The following is a 19,274-nucleotide window of genomic DNA, read 5'->3' on the forward strand; positions in this document are numbered from 1 at the left end:
AAGGGAGTGAGAGATGAGAAATTACTTAATGGGTACAACATACATTATTCAAAGGATGGTTAAGATGGTTACACTAAAAGCCCAGACTTTACCACTACCCAATATATCCAGTAACAAAACTGCACTTGTACTGCTTTAAATTTATTTTATTTATTTATTATTTATTTATTTATTTTGAGATGGAGTTTCGCTCTTGTTGCCCAGGCTGGTGGAGTGCAGTGGTGTGATATCAGCTCTTTGCAACCTCTGCTTCCCGGGTTCAAGAGATTCTCTTGCCTTAGCCTCCTGAGTAGCTGGGATTATAGGCACGCGCCACTACGCCCGGCTAATTTTTGTGTTTTTAGTAGAGATGGAGTTTCATCATGTTGGCCAGGCTGTACTCAAACTCCTGACCTCAGGTGATCCACCTGCCTTGGCCTCCCAAAGTGTTGGGATTACAGGTATGAGCCACTGCGCCCGGCCTAAAGTTATATTAAAAGAAAAAAAAAAAAAGCAGTAAAATCAAATGGTACCTGCAACACCCTTACCTAAAGACCAAGCTTGTAAACTATTCATCTGTGCTGCTCAAATGTGACAGAATTAAACATAAGGCTAGGCTGGGCGCGGTGGCTCACACCTGTAATCCCAGCACTTTGGAAGGTCGAGGCGGGTGGATCACAAAGTCAGGAGTTCGAGACCAGCATGGCCAACAAGGTGAAACCCCGTGTCTACTAAAACTACAAAAATTAGCCGGGCACGGTGGCAGGCACCTGTAATCTCAGCTGCTTGGGAGGCTGAGGCAGGAGAATCGCTTTAACCCTGGTGGCAGAGGTTGCAGTAAGCCGAGATCACACCACTACATTCCAGCGTGGGCGACAGAGTGAGACTCTGTCTTGAAAAAAAAAAAAATCCACCAATAAATACTTGGTGTTTTGCTTTGTTTTGCTTTGTTTTTGAGACAGGGTCTCGTTCTGTCACCCAGGCTGGAGTGCAAGGCACAAATACAGCTCACTGCAGGCTCGACCTCCTGGGCTCAAGCAATCCTCCCATCTCAACATCCGGAGTTGCTGGGACCACAGGCACACACCACCGCGCCTGGCTAATTTTTTTATTACTTGTAAAAATGAAATCTGGCTATTTGCCCAGGTTGGTCTTGAACTCTTGGGTTCAAGTGATCTTCCTGCTTCAGCCTCCCAAATTGCTGGGATTACAAGCATAAACCACCGTGCCGGGCTATCGACAGCTTTTGATGCCTGGAAGGACCCTTTCCCATGACAGCACAGGTCCATAAAAGATTGCCCTTGGCTGTGCCGTGCAATGTGGGTGGGTATCTTATAAGAAAGTGCTCATTCGCCCAGTTTTGCGAAGTTCCTCACTCTCACTTATCTGTCCAGCAGGGCTTCTATCACAGGGTGAAACTTCAAACTGGCTGGGACATTCCTTATCTTCCATCTCATCCTGGGTGGCAGAAGAGTCTATCCTCATTTTTGAAAGGGAAAGCAAGTTCAGGTAGGTCCAGTGAGATTACCTCAGTCACATAACTGAAATGTGAAAACATTGCGACTTATGCCCACTGTAGGACTCCAATGCTCATGCTTTCTCTTGTACCATGTCTCTCTCTCTCTAGGGTTCTTGGATGGGCAGAAGAGGCTTCTCTAAATTTGTTTTATTTATTTATTTATTTATTTATTTTATTTTTTTGAGATGGAGTCTCGCTCTGTCGCCCAGGCTGGAGTGCAGTGGCGCGATCTCCGCTCACTGCAAGCTCCACCTCCCAGGTTCACGCCATTCTCCTGCCTCAGCCTCCCAAGTAGCTGGATCTACAGGTGCCGCCACCACGCCCAGCTAAGTTTTTGTATTTTTAGTAGAGACGGGGTTTCACCGTGTTAGCCAGGATGGTCTTAATCTCCTGACCTCACGATCTGCCCGCCTCGGCCTCCCAAAGTGCTGGGATTACAGGCGTGAGCCACCGCGCCTGGCCAAGTGAAAGAATTTTTTAATCAATTAGCCTACTTATATAACCACAGTTTACATCACAGGGATACTGTGCCAAATAAGTACTCATTAAAATGTGAGCCCATTATTTTGGTCATGCCCCTATTATCTCTACTATTACCCTATGGATAATAAGCAAAGGTGCAATTCAGCTGTATCTCTAATTTCAATTATTAACCTATACGTATAAATACCAGTTGTATTATTACAGAACTATATTATTGTTCACAACTCTTTGAACATCACAATGAGTAAGTTGATTTTTACATTATGCACTATCAGTAATATTACCTTCATTTTCTACGAAGGCATCCAATGAATATATCTATGTGTATGTCTATCTATATCTATATCTGTATAGCTGTGGCTTTCTCTCTGGAAATTCATAGGTAATCCCAACTCCAGAGAAACTATGCTTTTCTATGTGAATTTAAAATTAGTTGTATTTGCCAGAGGCTTAAATAAAACTACAGTGATCTTTGGACTGTTAACAAATGGCTAACACAAAATATTTATTTATGAGTTGTTTGCTAAAGTCCAAATGCCATAAAGCAAACAGTATGCCACTTACTTGAACTGATATTTTCTTAGAAAAGCTTTTTAAAGATGGCTTTAAAAGAGAAAAAAAAAAGCTTGTTAAAAATGTCTTTTAAAGCTATTCTAGCCGTGAATCTAGAGGTAACCACTGACTCTAAACTCCATGGAGATTTGTAAATTGAATGACTTACAACATCATGTCAAAGTAGAGTGGACTGTAAAGTGTGTTAAAGAGGACCAAAGTAATCTTTCACCCAGTGATTGCTGAGCATGGAGGAGGGATTGTCGTTGGCTATTCCTCTTTCCTTTCTTCTCAACACCTGACTGGTAGTCACAGGTCAGGTGTTTACCTATTTGTGCCACTCCTCAGAGAGAAGGTGGAGCTTCCTGGGAGGAGGGACCCAGGTGTTCCCCAGGCTCAGAAGCAGCCCTGCCCCTCAGGCCAGGCAGGTGTGGCTGGGGAGGGGTAAGGAGTGCCAAAAGAGCACTCAGCAGTCATGTGACCCTTGTGACCTTGACCAGCCTGTTTCTGAGAGGTACAGCTGCCCCTATTTAGTCTTCAGGAAATACCAGAACACCCTAACAGCAACCTCTCACTGGGTCCCCTTCAAGACTTTCTCCATCCCATTAGGATCCCTGCAAGTGTCAGCCAGTGGTAACTGGCAGATTTTCTAGTCCACCCCATATGTTTATTTTACTGTATTTGGCTTTTAATTAAATTCAAAAGAGTACATTATTAAAAAGTACAGGTGTGGGCTGGGTGTGGTGGCTCAGGTCGGTAATCCCAGCACTTTGGGAGGTAGAGGTGGGTGGATCACTTGAGCTCAGGAGTTGGAGACCACCCTGGCCAACATAGCAAGACCCTGTCTCCATTAAAAATAAATAAATAGCCAGGCACAGTGGCTCATGCCTGTAATCCCAGCACTTTGGGAGGCCGAGGCAGGCGGATCATGAGGTCAGGAGATTGAGACCATCCTGGCTAATACAGTGACACCCCGTCTCTACTAAAAATGCAAAAAATTAGCCAGGCGCCTGTAGTCCCAGCTACTCAGGAGGCTGAGTCAGGAGAATGGCGTGAACCTGGGAGGCGGAGCTTGCAGTGAGCTGAGATTGCACCACTGCACTCCAGCCTGGGCGACAGAACAAGACTCTGTCTCAAAGAAAAAAAAAAAAGAAAATTCATTCAGCTTTGGTGCTTATCCAAGGACTTATAACGTAAATTTCTGACATAAATCATAACCCTCAGTACATATGTATTTTCAAAGGAAACAAGTCATCTTAAAGTAATATTTTTCTATATGCTAATTGATACATTTTTATAGTAAACTGAAAATTATGAGTAAACTGAAAGTATGCTTAACAACAAAATAAATACAGCATATATGGTTAGCATATACATTTCTTAGTGTAAAGGCAGCAGTGAATTTGTACCTTACAACAAATCTGTAATTCCAGTAGCTTTTTTTCTGGAATTTATATAATGTCTCACCGTGTTCCACAATGCTAGAAAAGTCTTTTTTGGCATCAATCTATGCAAAAATTTCTGACATTTTCCCCAAATTACATGTAACTTTTTTTTTTAACTTTTCCAGAAAAATATGGAAACTTTATCAACCACTTATTAACTGAACAAAAAGTTAGAGTACTACCAAATGCTTTTTTAATTTTGCTCTAACAGATGTTTTAAAAGTTCAGACATAGCTGATGTTTTTAAGGATAACTGCATAAAACACACCAGATGATTTCAAAGGATGAATCTTAGTATCTGACTCATTCGAGACATCCTTAGTATCCAGAAAAAAATCAGTAGAAATAAAAGTAATATAATTTTCAAAGAATTCATACATACTGGAAGTCTTAGAAAAAGCAGCTTCTAAATGCAAGGACTAGGAGGTTTGCCCATCGTACTATTAATAGTTACACACATTTCTCCTCATGAAGTAACTGAAGCTTTCTGGCTTGTTTGTGGAACTTTAGTTTGTAGGAAAGCATATTCATAGGGCCAAATCTTGTTGGTTTCTGTTCCAGAGAATGTTTCCAACACCCCTTTTTTTCTGGTAATATTCCAGGACTGGCTTTGTTTGGGCTTCATGAGCCTTTAGTCTCATGATAACCATCTCTGGTTTATCATCCTCACGCTGAATGAGAGGCTCCCCGGTTAGATCATCAATGCCCACAGTTTTGGGAGGGTTGAATTCAATGTTGTAGACTTGGCCACTGGTGGGATGAATCCCCAAATTTTTATATAGAAAAAATTTCAGCCGGGCACGGTGGCTCACGCCTGTAATCCCAGCAGTTTGGGAGGCTGAGATGGGCGGATCACCTGAGGTCGGGAGTTGGAGACCAGCCTGACCAACATGGAGAAACCCTGTCTCTACTAAAAATACAAAATTAGCCGCCGTTGTGGCACATGCCTGTAATTCCAGCTACTCGGGAGGTTGAGGCAGGAGAATTGTTTGAACCCGGGAGGCGGAGGTTGCGGTGAGCAGAGATCGCACCATTGCACTCCAGCCTGGGCCACAAGAGCAAAACTCTGTCTCCGAAAAAAAAAGGAAAAATAAAAAAAGGAAAAAATTTCAAACATACCAAATAGTGGAAAGACTAATAAATGCCCATAGACTTTCCACTAGGTTGTTACCACATTCATTGACTGCCATTAATATCTGATAGGGTTATGTGGTTTTAACACGAGAAGTATATGAAAAGAAGCAGAACTCATCAAGTCTCAAAGTCTTAAGAATTAGAAAGAAAAGGCGCGGTGGCTCATGCCTGTAATCCCAGCACTTTGGGAGGCCGAGATGCGCAGATCACCTGAGGTCAGGAGTTCAAGACCAGCCTGACTAACATGGAAAAACCCCCGTCTGTACTAAAAATACAAAATTAGTTGGTCGCGGTGGCACATGGCTGTAATCCTAGCTACTCGGGGGGCTGAAGCGGGAGAATCGCTTGAACCCAGGAGGCGGAGGTTGCAGTTAGCTGCGATTGCACCATTGCACTCGAGCCTGGGCAACAAGGGCAAACCTCTCGTCTGAAAGAAGGAAAGAGAGAGAGAGAGAGAGGGAGGGAGAGAGGGAGGGAGAGAGGAAGGAAAGACATTATCAAATCATAAGAGCCAAAGGAATGTAAAATCCACTTAACTGACCTGGGTGGAAGGTACAAATTTCTATGGGTAGAAACCAAATTAGTAATCCTGGGAGGTGGGCTATATGGTTACCCCTTTTCGAAATTATGAAGCGATTTAAGTACAAACAGGGTTTAGTGAGTTCCAGCCAGATGTACTTGCTGGTAGCTGTGCAACTTCAAACATACTTAGAATGCAAAATCCACAAATTACTGGAATGATACATATATTTCCTTAGTGAGTGAAAAGAAGACTCACTCCTATGGTATACAAAATCTAATCTTGCAGTCATCTGAAATCTTTTCTTTAAAGTTCACTAAGAAAGTAGTTGTCTGGCCGAGAGTGGTGGCTCACGCCCGTAATCCCAGCACTTTGGGAGACTTAGGTGGGTGGATCACCTGAGGTCAGGAGTTCGGGACCAGCTTGGTCAACATGGCGAAATCCTGTCTCTACTAAAAATACAAAAATTAGCTGGGTGTGGTGGTGCATATCTGCAATCCCAGCTACTCATGAGGCTGAGGCAGGAGAATTGCTTGAACCCAGGAGGCAGGGGTTGCAGTGAGCCAGGATGGCATCACTGCACTCTAGCCTGGGTGACAGAGTGAGTGAGACTCCATCTCAAAAATAAAATCAAAATAAAATAAAATAAAATAAAATAAAATTGAAGGTAATCATCCACATAGAAGGTAGGCATCTTTTTATCCAAAGGAAAATTTATATATTTATTTATAAATACATAAAATAAAAATAAAATAAATAAATAAAAATAAATTTTCTGGGCCGGGCACGGTGGCTTACACCTGTAATCCCAGCACTTTGGGAGGCTGAGGTGGGCAGATCACAAGGTCAGGAGTTCAAGATCAGCCTGGCCAACATAGTGAAACCCCGTCTCTAATAAAAATACAAAAATTAGCTGGGCATGGTGGCCCATGCCTGTAGTCCAAGCTACTTGGGAGGCTGAGGCAGGAGAATCACTTGAACCTGGGAGTTGGAGGTTGCAGTGAGCCGAGATCGTGCCACTGCACTCCAGCTTGGGCAACAGAGTGACACTTTATCTCAAAAAATAAATAAATAAATAAAAAAGAAATACAGCTATATCCCAGAATAAATCTTGGAAATATAATTTGCAGCGAAAAGAGCTGGTTGCAGAAGACTATTATATAGAGTGTGATTCCATTTTTATAAAGAAGCTCAAAACCAAGCTAATCCAAACAACATATTGTTTAGGAAGACATGCATGTTTGTTAAAACTGTTTTTTTTTTTTTAATGAATGCATAATTTAGGATGGTGATTACCTCGAAATGGATGGAGAAGATGGGTTGAGGATTTGGAAGGCACATGGTGGATTTAAAAGCAATGGCAATGCTTTATGCATAAATTGTTTGGTGGGTTCATGTATTCATTTTATTATATACTACCAAGCTTACAGAGATGTTACTTATATTATTTTATATATATCAAATATTGTATAATAAAATGTAAGTGAAAAATGCTACTTTTATAAAACAGAATAATCAAGCAAACATGTTAAGTTAAAACCTAGAGAACTAGGGTTTTAGACTTGTAACTTTAACTAATTGGATATTCATTTTGGAACCAAAGCAAACATCTGAATAGTCCATAGAGAAAGACATTTAACATATCATATAGTATACCATTGTTTATCCTGCCATTCTTTTGGCGGCTAAAAATGTAATTTTAATTTTTGCTATTTCAGATACACAGGAATAAGCATTTTTGAACTTCTTTCCTTCTTTTTTTTTTTTTTTTGAGATGGAGTTTCACTCTTGTTGCCCAGGCTGGAGTGCAATGGCATGATCTCAGCTCACTGCAACCTCCACCTCCGAAGTTCAAGCGATTCTCCTGCCTCAGCCTCCCGAGTAGGTGGGATTACAGGCACCTGCCACCACGCCTGGCTAATTTTATTATTATTATTATTATTTATTATTTTTTTTTTTTACTAGAGATGGGGTTTCACCATGTTGGTCAGGCTGGTAGCAAACTCCTGACCTCAGGTGATCCACCCGCCTAGGCCTCCCAAAGTGCTGGGATTACAGGCGTGAGCCACCCTGCCCAGCCTATCTCTTTCAATACTTGTGTGAGTATTGTTTTTTGAGATAGATGCTTAAGAATGGAGTTGCTGAGTCAAAGGTTGAGGAGACTGAAGTTAAATGCATAACTCACATCACACAGGCAGCAGGTGGCAAAGCCAACAGGGCTCCTTTTGGGGCTCCACATCACCCCCATTACAAAGAAAACCATGGTCCTGGCCAGGCGCGGTGGCTCACGCCTGTAATCTCAGCACTTTGGGAAGCTGAGACGGGCGGATCACGAGGTCAGGAGATCGAGACCATCCCGGCCAACACGGTGAAACCCCGTCTCTACTAAAAATACAAAACAATTAGCTGGGTGTGGTGGTGGGCGCCTGTAGTTCCAGCTACTCTGGAGGCTGAGGCAGAAGAATGGCGTGAACCTGGGAGGCGGAGCTTGCAGTGAGCCGAGATCGCGCCACTGCACTCCAGCCTGGGCGACAGAGCGAGACTCCGTCTAAAAAAAAAAAGAGAGAAAACACTGGTCCTGCCCAGCACGGTGGTGCCTGTAGTCCCAGCCACTCAGGATGCTGAGGTGGGAGGATCATTTGATCCCTGGAGTTCAAGACCAGCCTGGGCAACATAGCAAGACCCCATTTCTAAGGAAAAGAAAATGAAAACATTGGTCCTGTCAAAACGAGTGCTCCACTTTCCACTTTGATTTGACTCTTTCCCATTCTTGTTTGTCCAGACTGCAGGTGAAGCTCAGTGTTGATTTCAGGACCTCAGGCCACAGAACACAAGAGCTCCCTGTCAGAAGAGGCACAGAATAGAGCTTTGTCTCTTAAAAAGGCTTGATTGCTTCTACGGGACTGTCTTGCTGCCAGTGGCAGGGAGGGAGGCTCTGCTGAGCACCAAGTCAGAACTCAGAGTTCCTGCCCCATTTTTTATAGTACTGCCCTTGTAACCCAAGGAGGCGTCCCATTTTATTTCCCTGGGCAGATTTTGCAATGCTCAGTCGTCAAAGTGGAAATGTTTACTAGCTACAGAAAATGCTGTTTTGCTGATTACAGAAAAATACAGACAAAGAAATACATACAACATGCACCTACAATGACAAGAAAAACAAAGATGTCAGTTACCACCTATGCTTGCCAGAGTCCGTTTCTTCCTATCTGAACACAGTCCAGAACAATCCAATTCTTCTTTGAAATGTTCATTTTATTTCAGATACAGAAAGAAATTAAACAAGGTTGTGTGCGGTGGCTCATGCCTGTAATCCCAGCTCTTTTGAAGGCTGAGGCAGGCCGATCACTTGAAGTCAGAAGTTCCAGACCAGCCTGGCCAACATGGCGAAACCCCCATCTCTACTAAAAATACAAAAATTAGCTGGGCATGGTGGCAGGCACCTGTAATCCCAGCTACTCGAGAGGCTGAGGCAGGAGAATCACTTGAACTTGGGAGGCGGAGGTTGCAGTGAACTGAGATCTCACCACTGCACTCCAGCCTGGGCAACAGAGCGAGACTCCTTCTGAAAAAAAAAAAGGCCAGGCACGGTGGCTCATGCCTGTAATCCCAGCACTTTGGGAGGCTAAGGCGGGCGGATCACGAGGTCAGGAGATCGAGATCATCCTGGCTAACACGGTGAAACCACGTCCCTACTAAAAATACAAAAAAATTAGCCGGGCAAGGTGATGAGCACCTGTAGTTCCAGCTACTCAGGAGGCTGAGGCAGGAGAATGGCGTGAATCTGGGATGCGGAGTTTGCAGCAAGCCGAGATAGCATCATTGCACTCCAGCCTGGGCGACAGAATGAGACTCCGTCTCAAAAGAAAAAAAAAAAAAAAAAAGCCAGGTGCAGTGGCTCACACCTGTAATCTCAGCACTTTGGGAGGGTGAGGCGGGTGAATCACCTGAGGTCAGGAGTTCAAGACCAGCCTGACCAACATGGCGAAAACCCGTCTCTACTAAAAATACAAAAATTAGCTGGGCGTGGTGGCCAGCGCCTGTTAATTCCAGCTACTCGGGAGGCTGAGGCAGGATAATCTCTTGAATCTGGGAGGTGGAGGTTGCAGTGAGCCGAGATTGTGCCATTGCGCTCCAGCCTGGGTGGCAGAGTGAGACTCTGTCTCAAAAAAAAAAAAAAGAAAAATTAAATTAATATGCCACTCAGACAATGTAGTAGCAACGTCAGTTCTATATACTAAATCAATGGTATGTGAATAAAACATGCCATTAAATAATTTTCCTAAAATTTTTACCAACTTAGAGAATATAGAATTTCTTCAAATATCTCATAATTTTTCCCAGAGGTTTTTTTTTTTTTAACCCAAGACCCAAACAAGATTTACACATTGTATTTCATTGATCTCTCTTAAGTATTTTAGTCTATAGGTTTCTCCTCCATCTTTTTTTTTTTTTTTTTTTGAGACGGCATTTCACTCTTGTTGTCCAGGATGGAGTGCAGTGGCACGATCTCGGCTCACCACAACCTCTGCCTCTTCTGCCTCAGCCTCCTGAATAGCTGGGATTACAGGCATGTGTCACCACGCCTGACTAACTTTGTATTTTTAGTAGAGATGTGGTTTCTCCATGTTGGTCAGGCTCGTCTCCAACTCCTGACCTCAGATGATCCACCCACTTTGGCCTCACAAAGTGCTGGGATTACAGGTGTGAGCCACCACGCCCAGCCTCCTCTATCTTTTTTAATGCCTTGCTACATGTTGAGGAAACTGGGTGATTTGTCTTTTTTCTTTTTTTTGAGACCGGGTCTCGCTCTTTCATCCAGGCCAGAGTGCAGTGGTACGATCACAACTCATTGCAGCTTCAACCTTCCCAGGCTCAAGTGATCCTCTCACCTCATCTTCCCAAGCAGCTGGGACCACAGCATGCGCTACCACATCTGGCTAATTTTTTTTTTTTGAGACAGGGTCTCACTATTTTGCCCAGGCTGATCTTGAACTCCTGTGCTCACGTGATCCTCCTGCCTCAGCCTCCCAAAGTGCTGAGATTATAGGCAGGGGCTATCACACCCAGCCTGAGTGATTTTTCTTTTAGAGTTTTTTTACATCCTGGACTTCATTTATTGTACCCAGCAGTAGTGTAGTGTTGTTTAACACATTCCTCTATTTCAAGAGTTTTTCTAAACAGTTAATTGGATCTAGATGCTGGGTCAGACACTAGTTTGCTCTTTTTGGCAAGAATATGTCATCTGTGGTTGTATATTTCTATCAGATGGCACATAATGCCTGGTGATCTCCTTTTCTGTGATGTGAGTGACTATTCAATGACCACTGCCTGGATCCATTATTTTATTAGAGTTTTACACAATGCTGGTAATTCAAATGTCATTCCTTATTTATTGGCTGACATAATTTCCTCATCAAGTCTTCAGTTACTCTGAGATACAAGTGGGACATACACATCTAGGTATGCGATCTCGGCTTACTGCAACCTCCACCTCCTGGGCTCAAGCAATTCTCGTGCCTCAGCCTCCACACCTGGCTAATTTTTGTATTTTTACTTTATTTATTTAGAGATGGAGTCTGGCTCTGTTGCCCGGGCTAGAGTGCAATGGCATGATCTCAGCTCACTGCAACCTCCGCCTCCTGGTTCAAGCGACTCTTCTGCCTCAGCCTCCTGAGTAGCTGGGTTTACAGGCAGGCACCACCACGCCAGGCTAATGTATCTTTAGTAGAGACAGAGTTTCACCATGTTGGTCAGGCTGGTCTCGAACTCCTGACCTCATGATCTTCCTGCTTTGGCCTCCCAAAGTGCTGCGATTACAAGCTTGAGCCACTGCGCCCGGCCTTATTTTTTGTATTTTTAGTAGAGATGGCCTGTTACCAGGCTGGTCTCAAACTCCTGGCTTCAAGTGACCTGCCCGACTCGGCCTCCCAAAGTGCTGGGATAAAGAGCATGAGCCCTTTGTCCAGCCCAAATAATTAATTGTGTCTGTGTGTGGTTTTTTGTTTTTTTGTTTTCTTTTGAGACAGAGTCTGCCTCTATTGCCCAGGCTAGAGTGCAGCGGCCTGATCTGGGCTCACTGCAACCTCTGCCTCCCTGGTTCAAGTGATTGTCCTGCCTCAGCCTCCTGAGTAGCTGGGATTACAGGCATGTGCCACCACACTCGGCTAATTTTTGTATTTTTTTTAGTAGAGATGGGGCTTCTCCATGTTGACCAGGCTGGTCTCCAACTTCTGACATCAGGTGATCTGGCCAGGTCGGCCTCCCAAAGTGCTGGGATTACAGGGTGAGCCATTGCTCCTGGCAATAATTGTGTTTTAAAATCACTTTATATAATTTCCCTTCACACTGTTAAGCTACCAACTTGATGCCAGCATTCATGTGTTGCATTTTGCTTTTTTTAAATTTAATTTTGTTTCATAAGAATGTAAGAAACATATCATTCCAAAGTCAAATCCACAAAACATGGTATATTCTTTTTTTTTTTTTTTTTTTTTGAGACGGAGTCTTGCTCTGTCACCCAGGCTGGAGTGCAGTGGCGCGACCTTGGCTCACTGTAATCTCTGCCTCCCGGGTTCAACCAATTCTCTGCCTCAGCCTCCTGAGTAGCTGGGATTACAGGTGCCCACCACCGCGCCTGGGTAATTTTTTTTTGTATTTTTAGTATTTGTAATAATTTTGTATTTTTAGTAGAGACAGGGTTTCACCATCTTGGCCAGGTTGGTCTTGAAGTCCTGACCTCATGATCCACCCGCCTCCGCCTCCCAAAGTGCTGGGATTACAGGCATGAGCCACCGCACCTAGCCAAAACATGGTATATTCTGAGAAGTCTAGCTTCGATCCTTGTCCTTCCATCCTGGTCCCTCCCTCCCTTATAGGTTTCCATTTTATTTAATAATTTATCCTTCCAAAAAAAAAGCACATGCGCTTACGTGTGTTTCTGCTTTCCTAGGTAAACAGTAGCATCCTACATACACTTTTATTACTTTGTTAATACCCTAGTTTCTGACAAATTATTGTTCATCTTTCTTAAAATTGCAGTGTTCTTCAGGCTTGATCTTCCCTCTTGTTGAAATAAGTTGTTGATGGGTATCATCAGAAGTCTAACCTAAATGAAAATGAGTTTTTGTTTTTGTTTTGAGACACTGTCTTGCTCTGTCACCAGGCTGGAGTGCAGTGGCACAATCTCAGCTCACTGCAACCTCTGCCTCCCAGGTTCAAGCAATTCTCTTGACTTAGCCTCCCAAGTAGCTAGGATTACAGGCACGCACCATCACGCTTGGCTAATTTTGTATTTTTAGTAGAGACAGGGTTTCACCATATTGGCCAAGCTGGTCTCGAACTCCTGACCTTGTGATCTGCCCGCCTTGGCCTCCCAAAACGCTGGGATTACAGGCGTGAGCCACTATGTCAGGCCTGAACCTGAGTTTTATAAAAAGTACTGTTATCCATTCTATTACTTCTGGCAAAAGTTTGCGTGGGGAAGAAGAGTTTGGCAGTCCTAAGCAAAGTTGTCTGGCGTGAGTGATGGCATCCTACCCAGGATTTTGTGTGTGTGGTAAAATATACACGGCATAAAATGTACCGTTTTAACTTTTTTATTTTTTATTTTTTGTTTGAGACGGAGTCTCACTCTGTTGCCCAGGCTGGAGTGCAGAGTGCGATGGCGAGATCTCGGCTCACTGCAACCTCCGCCTCCCAGGTTCAAGCAATTCTCCTGCCTCAGCCTCCTGAGTAGCTGGTATTACAGGCATGCGCCACCAGGCCTAGGTAATTTTTGTATTTAGTGGAGACGGGGTTTCACCTCGTTGACCAGGCTGGTCTTGAACTCCTGACCTCAAGTGATCCACCCGCCTCGGCCTCCCAAAGTGCTGGGAGTACAGTTTGAACCACCCAGCCCAGCCCTTTTAACCTTTTTTTTTTTTTTTTTTGATACGGAGTCTTGCTCTGTCGCCCAGGCTGTAGTGCAGTGGCGCCATCTCGGCTCACTGCAAGCTCCGTCTCCTGGGTTCACGCCATTCTCCTGCCTCAGCCTCCCGAGTAGCTGGGACTACCGGCGCCCGCCACCACGCCTAAGTAATTTTTCTGTATTTTTAGTAGAGATGGGGTTTCACCATATTAGCCAGGATGGTCTCGATCTCCTGACCTCGTGATCCACCCGCCTCGGCCTCCCAAAGTACTGGGATTATAGGCGTGAGCCACCAAGCCCGGCCCGTTTTAACCATTTTTAAGTGTACAGTGTAAGGCACTGAAACTGCCTTTGCAAAACTATAACTGAGGAAATTATGACAGTGAAAGAAATCAGACCTAACTGACTCTATCTTGCTTCTAACCCTTAAGCTGTCCTTGTTCATTCCTGGGCATAGGCGGAACTAACTTTGGGAAGGAATTCCGTTCATCATTTGACTCTGAAACAAAATTGCTAACAGCCCTTTCCTGAAAAGACCCCCTTCTTGCCTGGGGTCCAGTCTGCCTTTGCAGGACTAACAAATTAGCTATAAGATTAGAAATTACAATTTAGGGGTCTTGCTGCTTCCAGATCCAAGAGTCTGAACCTCTCCAAATTTGCTCCTGTGGATAACATCACTATTGTAAAACCTAAGAGCAGTGCTTGAGATATTTTGCAGACCCTGCACTCGATGGATCAGCTGACACCACCCAGACCAGTAACCTGGCCCAACCAGTTCTGCCATCGCAGATAGGAACAGAAGACATATGAAAACCTAACTTCGACCCCCGCCGTGATTCCATCTCCAACCTGACCAATCAGCACTCCCCACTTCTCAAGCCCCTACCCGCCAAATTATCTTTAAAAACTCAGGGCGGGTTGCGGTGGCTCATGCCTGTAATCCCAGCACTTTGGGATGCGAGGCGGGTGGATCACCTGAGGTCAGGAGTTCGAGACCAGCCTGGCCAACGTGGTGAAATCCTTCTCCATTAAAAATACAAAAATTAGCTGGGCGTGGTGGCGGGCGCCCCTAACCCCAGCTACTCAGGAGGCTGACGCGGGAGAATCGCTTGAACTCAGGCGAAGGTTGCAGTGGGCCGAGATCGCCCGTGCCACTGCACTCCAGTCTGGGCGACAAGAGCGAAACTCGGTCTCAAACAAAACAAACAAAAAACCGAAAACCAACCAACGAATCAAACAAACAAAATCTGATCCCCGAATGCTCAAAGAAACTGATTTGAGTAATAATAAAACTCCGGTCTCCCGCACAGGCGGCTCTCCCTGAATTACTCTTTCGCCATTGCAATTCCCCTGTCTTGACAAATCTGCTGTCTACGCAGCGGGTAAGGTGGACCCACTGGGCGGTTACAGCATTATTAGGTATATTAACACTCTTGTGCAAACATCCCCACTCTCGGTCTCCAGAACTTTTTGTCATCCCACACTGAAACTCTACCGATTAAACACTAAGTTCCCATTCCCTTCCCAGGGTTTTTAACAAGGCCACGTTAAACAGAAGGGGCACCTGCTCGCCAGGTGGAGGCCTGGGCACTGCCAGGGTTCTGCCCTCTCGACTGAGCAGGGGCTCCCGAGGTGACTAAGCAGGCTCTCTGGGTAGCGCTCCCGCCCTCACCTATTGTCCGGGTGGAGGAACCGGTATTTCCGGATGGGGGCCTCAGATCCAGTGATCCCGGCTAAGGGCGAGGCTGGCGGGGGAGGGGAACGGAAGCGGGCCGTAAAAGTTAACTTTACACTAAAATCATTAACTTTCCTCACACCCCCCAATAAAAGCAGTCACCTCCCCCCTCCCAAGAGCCCCCCACGCACCCACAGTGGCCCACAATCATGCTTCCCGGGGGCTTTGAAGGGTAGAGGAGCTGACCTCCTCCTTGCTCACACCTTGGAAAAGATTAGGAAGCGGACCTGGGCACGCATAGAGAAAGAAGCCCAGCAAATTCCTCTTGCACCCGCTCTGAGAGGAAGCTCAGCTGCAGTTCTATGTCGAAGAAAAGAGGCGGCAAAGTAGGCCCGCGAGCTCCAGTGACAAAGGTCTCCCAGGCGGCCGCGGCCCCTGCCCCACCGCTGAGTGGCGTGCGTGCAGGCCCACCCTCTCCGCCCTTCCCGACACCCCAAAGTAGCGCTCCGAGCAGCTGCGTCTCCCTCCCGGGGCTCGCGCGCCCAGAACCCTCCGGTCTCAAGGAAGCAGGTGACAGCCGCCGCCCACCTCCTTCCCCTCCCGGCCTCCGCTCTCTGGCTCGCCACCGCCCAACTCCCCCTGCCCCCACCCTGGATTTTTTCTTCCCCTTCTCTCAAACCTCTAAACAGGAAATAGTCCGAGTCACAATAATATACGGGAGCAGCCGCTGAGGCCGCTGGCGCCCTCCCATTCCCGGGGAGCTTCCCGCACTCCGGCTCGGGTGAAGTGCAGCCAGCGACGCGCGCTGGGAGCGCAGGGGGACACCAGCCCAGTAGCTAGCGCCGCGCCGCCCAGTGCCCCGGAGAGCCGCCTTCGCCCTCGCCCAGCGCCCGACACCGCCGGCCGCGGCTGCCAACGGCTCTAGGCGAGTACCCTCCTCTTTCTCCCTCCCCGGCCCAGGCGCTTCCTGCCGCACGCCCTGGGAGAGCCGCCGAGGCGCAGCAGCCTGTGCCCAGGCGTCGCCGGGATGCCTTCCTTTCTGCCCCGACTTTGGCCAGGGAATGATTTGGTGGGCGCGAATTCGCGCTGGTGCCCTGGGTCGTTTGTGCAGGCGGGGGTGAGGGGCAGCGCGATTAAATAGGGGTTGACATCCCCTAGGTTTCTCTGCAGAGTGCGCTGTGTACTTCATCGGGCATTTACTTTTTTCCTGCTTCCCCATCGTCCCCGGGGCGGCAGCGCCTCACAGGGTCTCTCTGGGGGAATCATCAACAGGTGTGCCTGAACACGCACCTGCGGCAGCCACAGGTGTCTGGGAGCCACCTTTTTTCTTCTCCCTGGCCTGGCACCCTTTCACTCAAGGGACGGAAACTGTTTCACTTTCTGCTGAGCTTCTCTTTTACCCGATTAAAAAGGCCTTTGAGTTTCTGTTGGCGCAGCCAGCTGTATCGGGAGGGGGCAGGAGCCGGTGCCTTGGAGTGACGCGGGCGGAGCGCGGCGCTGGTTATTGGAAGCTGGTGGGGCTGCTTGAGTGCCCGCTGAGCCTCCACGGCGGGGCTTGAAAACTCTGCACTCCAGAAAGCTTGACCGTACAGCCCTGGAGGTGCTCGCCCTGCCCGCGTAGTCCGCAAAACGGGGATGTCCTCCGCCTAACGCGGCAGAGCCTTAGAAAACATTTAAACAACAAAAAAATTTTCACTTTCTGACCCATTTGTAAGGGAGGGGCCGAGCTTGTCAGCATATACAGGGCGTTGTAAGTTTCCAGGGCTGCATTGCAAGGTTCTTCTATAGGGAGCTCTCAGTCAAAACCGAGTTGGAGATCTTTATGTTGGAAAAAGGCCACTGAATTCCAGGCATTCTTCGAGCTTGAGAAGGGCATTTTCAAGACTGTTTTGAAGTTTGCACGAGGGCTTTCTGCGCAACTGAGTGTCTCAACTATCCTTATTGTCTGTGGCTGCTTCCCAGTCCCAGAGGTGGGCGGGTTTCGTAGGGAGGCCTCCGCAGGCAGGTCTTATGTCCAGGTTTCTGAACGCATTTCCACAAACGTGGTCGGTAGGTAAGTTAAGTCCTTAACCAATTCACTTGAGAGATACTACCTATCCTCTTCGTTTCCTGGTGAGGAGCCTGTTATTCTAGTTGGTGATAGGATGCCATTCTGTGTACTTTCAAGTGTTCAGGTGTCTTGCCACTTTAAGTAAGGTCCGTGTTCACGGGTGCATTACCTGGCGGCCTTTTGAAATGCAGGATCTCAGGCCCCACCCAGATCTGCTGAATCAGGATCACCCAACGGATCCGTTTGCTGAGAAGCACTGGCCTAGGTATGTGGGAGTGAAGTTTTCTGTCCAGTGTCAAGGAGTGCTTTACATTTCCATCCAGTTATGTATTTGAATCTGTTTTGCCCCCCAGGACACCCTACAGCCGCATGGGTTAGAGCACCTGCACCCCAGGGTGACAGGATATGTGATTAACATACTGGCCGATGATGTTTTTGATTCTGTGGTAAAATATACATAAAATAAAATGTACCATTTTAACCATTTAAAAATGGACCCTTAATTCAATGTTGTGCCACCATCACCACTACCCATTTCCAGAACTTTTTCATCATCCCAAACAGAAAGCCATTAGAATACCCTATTTTCTCCTTTCCCCAGCCTCTGGGCTTCTGGATACTTTTAATTATTATTATTATATTTTTTGGAGGGAACAGAAGATGTTGACTAAGAATGTACAGTAAATGTCTCAAAAAATAAGAGAATGTATAGTAAATGTGTAGTAGAATCACGCTGGCAGAATATGAACAAATATTTGGGAATTCCTGGGTAGACAAAGCATTATAGCTCAAGGTTCTTAGAGTGCACATACTTTCTTTAATAGAGACTACTATAAACCTTCAAGCGTTTCCTATTTTGACTGAAATGGAATGGAGTTACCCAGTGCTCAACCTGCTCTAATTAACTAGGCATAGATGCCTGATGATCTCTAACTCTGTGCTTCTTTTAGCTGGCCTCATTTTAGGTGTCCTGTTGATATTGGGTTTAGTTTGTTTTTGTTTTTGTTTTTTAATTATTTTATTTATTTGTTTATTTATTTATTTTGAGACGGAGTCTTGCTGTGTCGCCCAGGCTGGAGTGCAGTGGCGCGATCTCGGCTCACTGCAAGCTTCGCCTCCCAGGTTCACGCCATTCTCCTGCCTCAGCCTCCAGAGTAGCTGGGACTATAGGCACCTGCCACCACGCCCGGCTAATTTTTTTGAATTTTTTTTGTTTTTAGTAGAGACAGGGTTTCACCCTGTTAGCCAGGATGGTCTTGATCTCCTGACCTCGTGATCTGCCCACCTCGGCCTTCCAAAGTGCTGGGATTACAGGCCTGAGCCATGGCGCCCAGCCTTATTTTATTTTTTGAGACAGAGTCTTGCTGTGTTTCCAGGCTGGAGTGCAGTGGTGCAATCTTGGTTCACTGCAGCTTCAACCTCTCAGGCTCAAGTGATCCTCCCACCTCAGCCTCCCAAGTAGCTGGGACTACAGGTGCAAACTACCATGCCTGGCTAATTTTGTTTATTTTTGTAGAGGCTAGTTTAAATTATTATTATTTTTTTTTCTGTAGATCGGGTTCTCGCTTTGCTGCCCAGGCTAGTCTCGAACTCCTGGCTTTAAGCCATCCTCCCACCTTGGCCTCCCAAAGTGTTGGGATTACAGGTGTGAGCCCCCGCTATTTTTTCTTGACCCTTGACTCTTCTTGTGTTATGACTTTCATCACAATGAGGTTATCAACTTGTAGTAAGAATTTACAGCTTCCTTTGATTGAAAAGTCCCTTTGGAATGGTGAATGAAGATACTTCAAACCGCAAGATTTGGCAGAACATTCTCTCTTAAGATTCCTGCATTCACAGACTTTCAGAATGTTATTACTTCCTTTTAATTCTAGTAAGGCAAGAGAGAAAAGGTTTGCCCTCCTAGAGTATGTTCTTTTCTGAAATAACAACATAGTTCGGAGTTTTATTTGGTAAATGGATGCATTTTGCAATCTACATGAGAAAACATTTCTTAGAAAATGTCCAGAGA

General features: G+C 45.9%; 2 protein-coding genes across 7 annotated transcripts in view; both read left to right on the top strand.

Moving 5' to 3' along the window:
* The window catches only part of FXN (frataxin), an 80,495-nt gene extending 73,038 nt beyond the window's left edge, over positions 1–7,457 (top strand). The window contains exons 6-7 of the transcript XR_008509709.2: positions 1,377–1,488; positions 6,917–7,457. The gene's annotated coding sequence lies outside the window, so the exon portion shown is untranslated. The remainder of the gene's footprint in view (positions 1–1,376; positions 1,489–6,916) is intronic.
* TJP2 (tight junction protein 2) overlaps positions 1–19,274 on the top strand; it is a 187,437-nt gene that overhangs the window by 36,679 nt on the left and 131,484 nt on the right. For 3 of the 6 annotated variants that reach the window (XM_063714236.1, XM_024252825.3, XM_024252831.3), the window contains one exon: positions 1,374–1,488. In XM_063714236.1, the coding sequence (XP_063570306.1) occupies positions 1,374–1,488 (115 nt within the window). Of the gene's footprint in view, positions 1–1,373; positions 1,489–15,689; positions 15,784–15,815; positions 16,139–19,274 lie in introns of those variants that run through there. The other 3 variants (XM_054520009.2, XM_063714237.1, XM_024252829.3) reach the window with 3 other exon arrangements.

The sequence above is a fragment of the Pongo abelii genome, chromosome 13 (assembly GCF_028885655.2).
Source record: "Pongo abelii isolate AG06213 chromosome 13, NHGRI_mPonAbe1-v2.0_pri, whole genome shotgun sequence".
NCBI lineage: Eukaryota > Metazoa > Chordata > Mammalia > Primates > Hominidae > Pongo > Pongo abelii.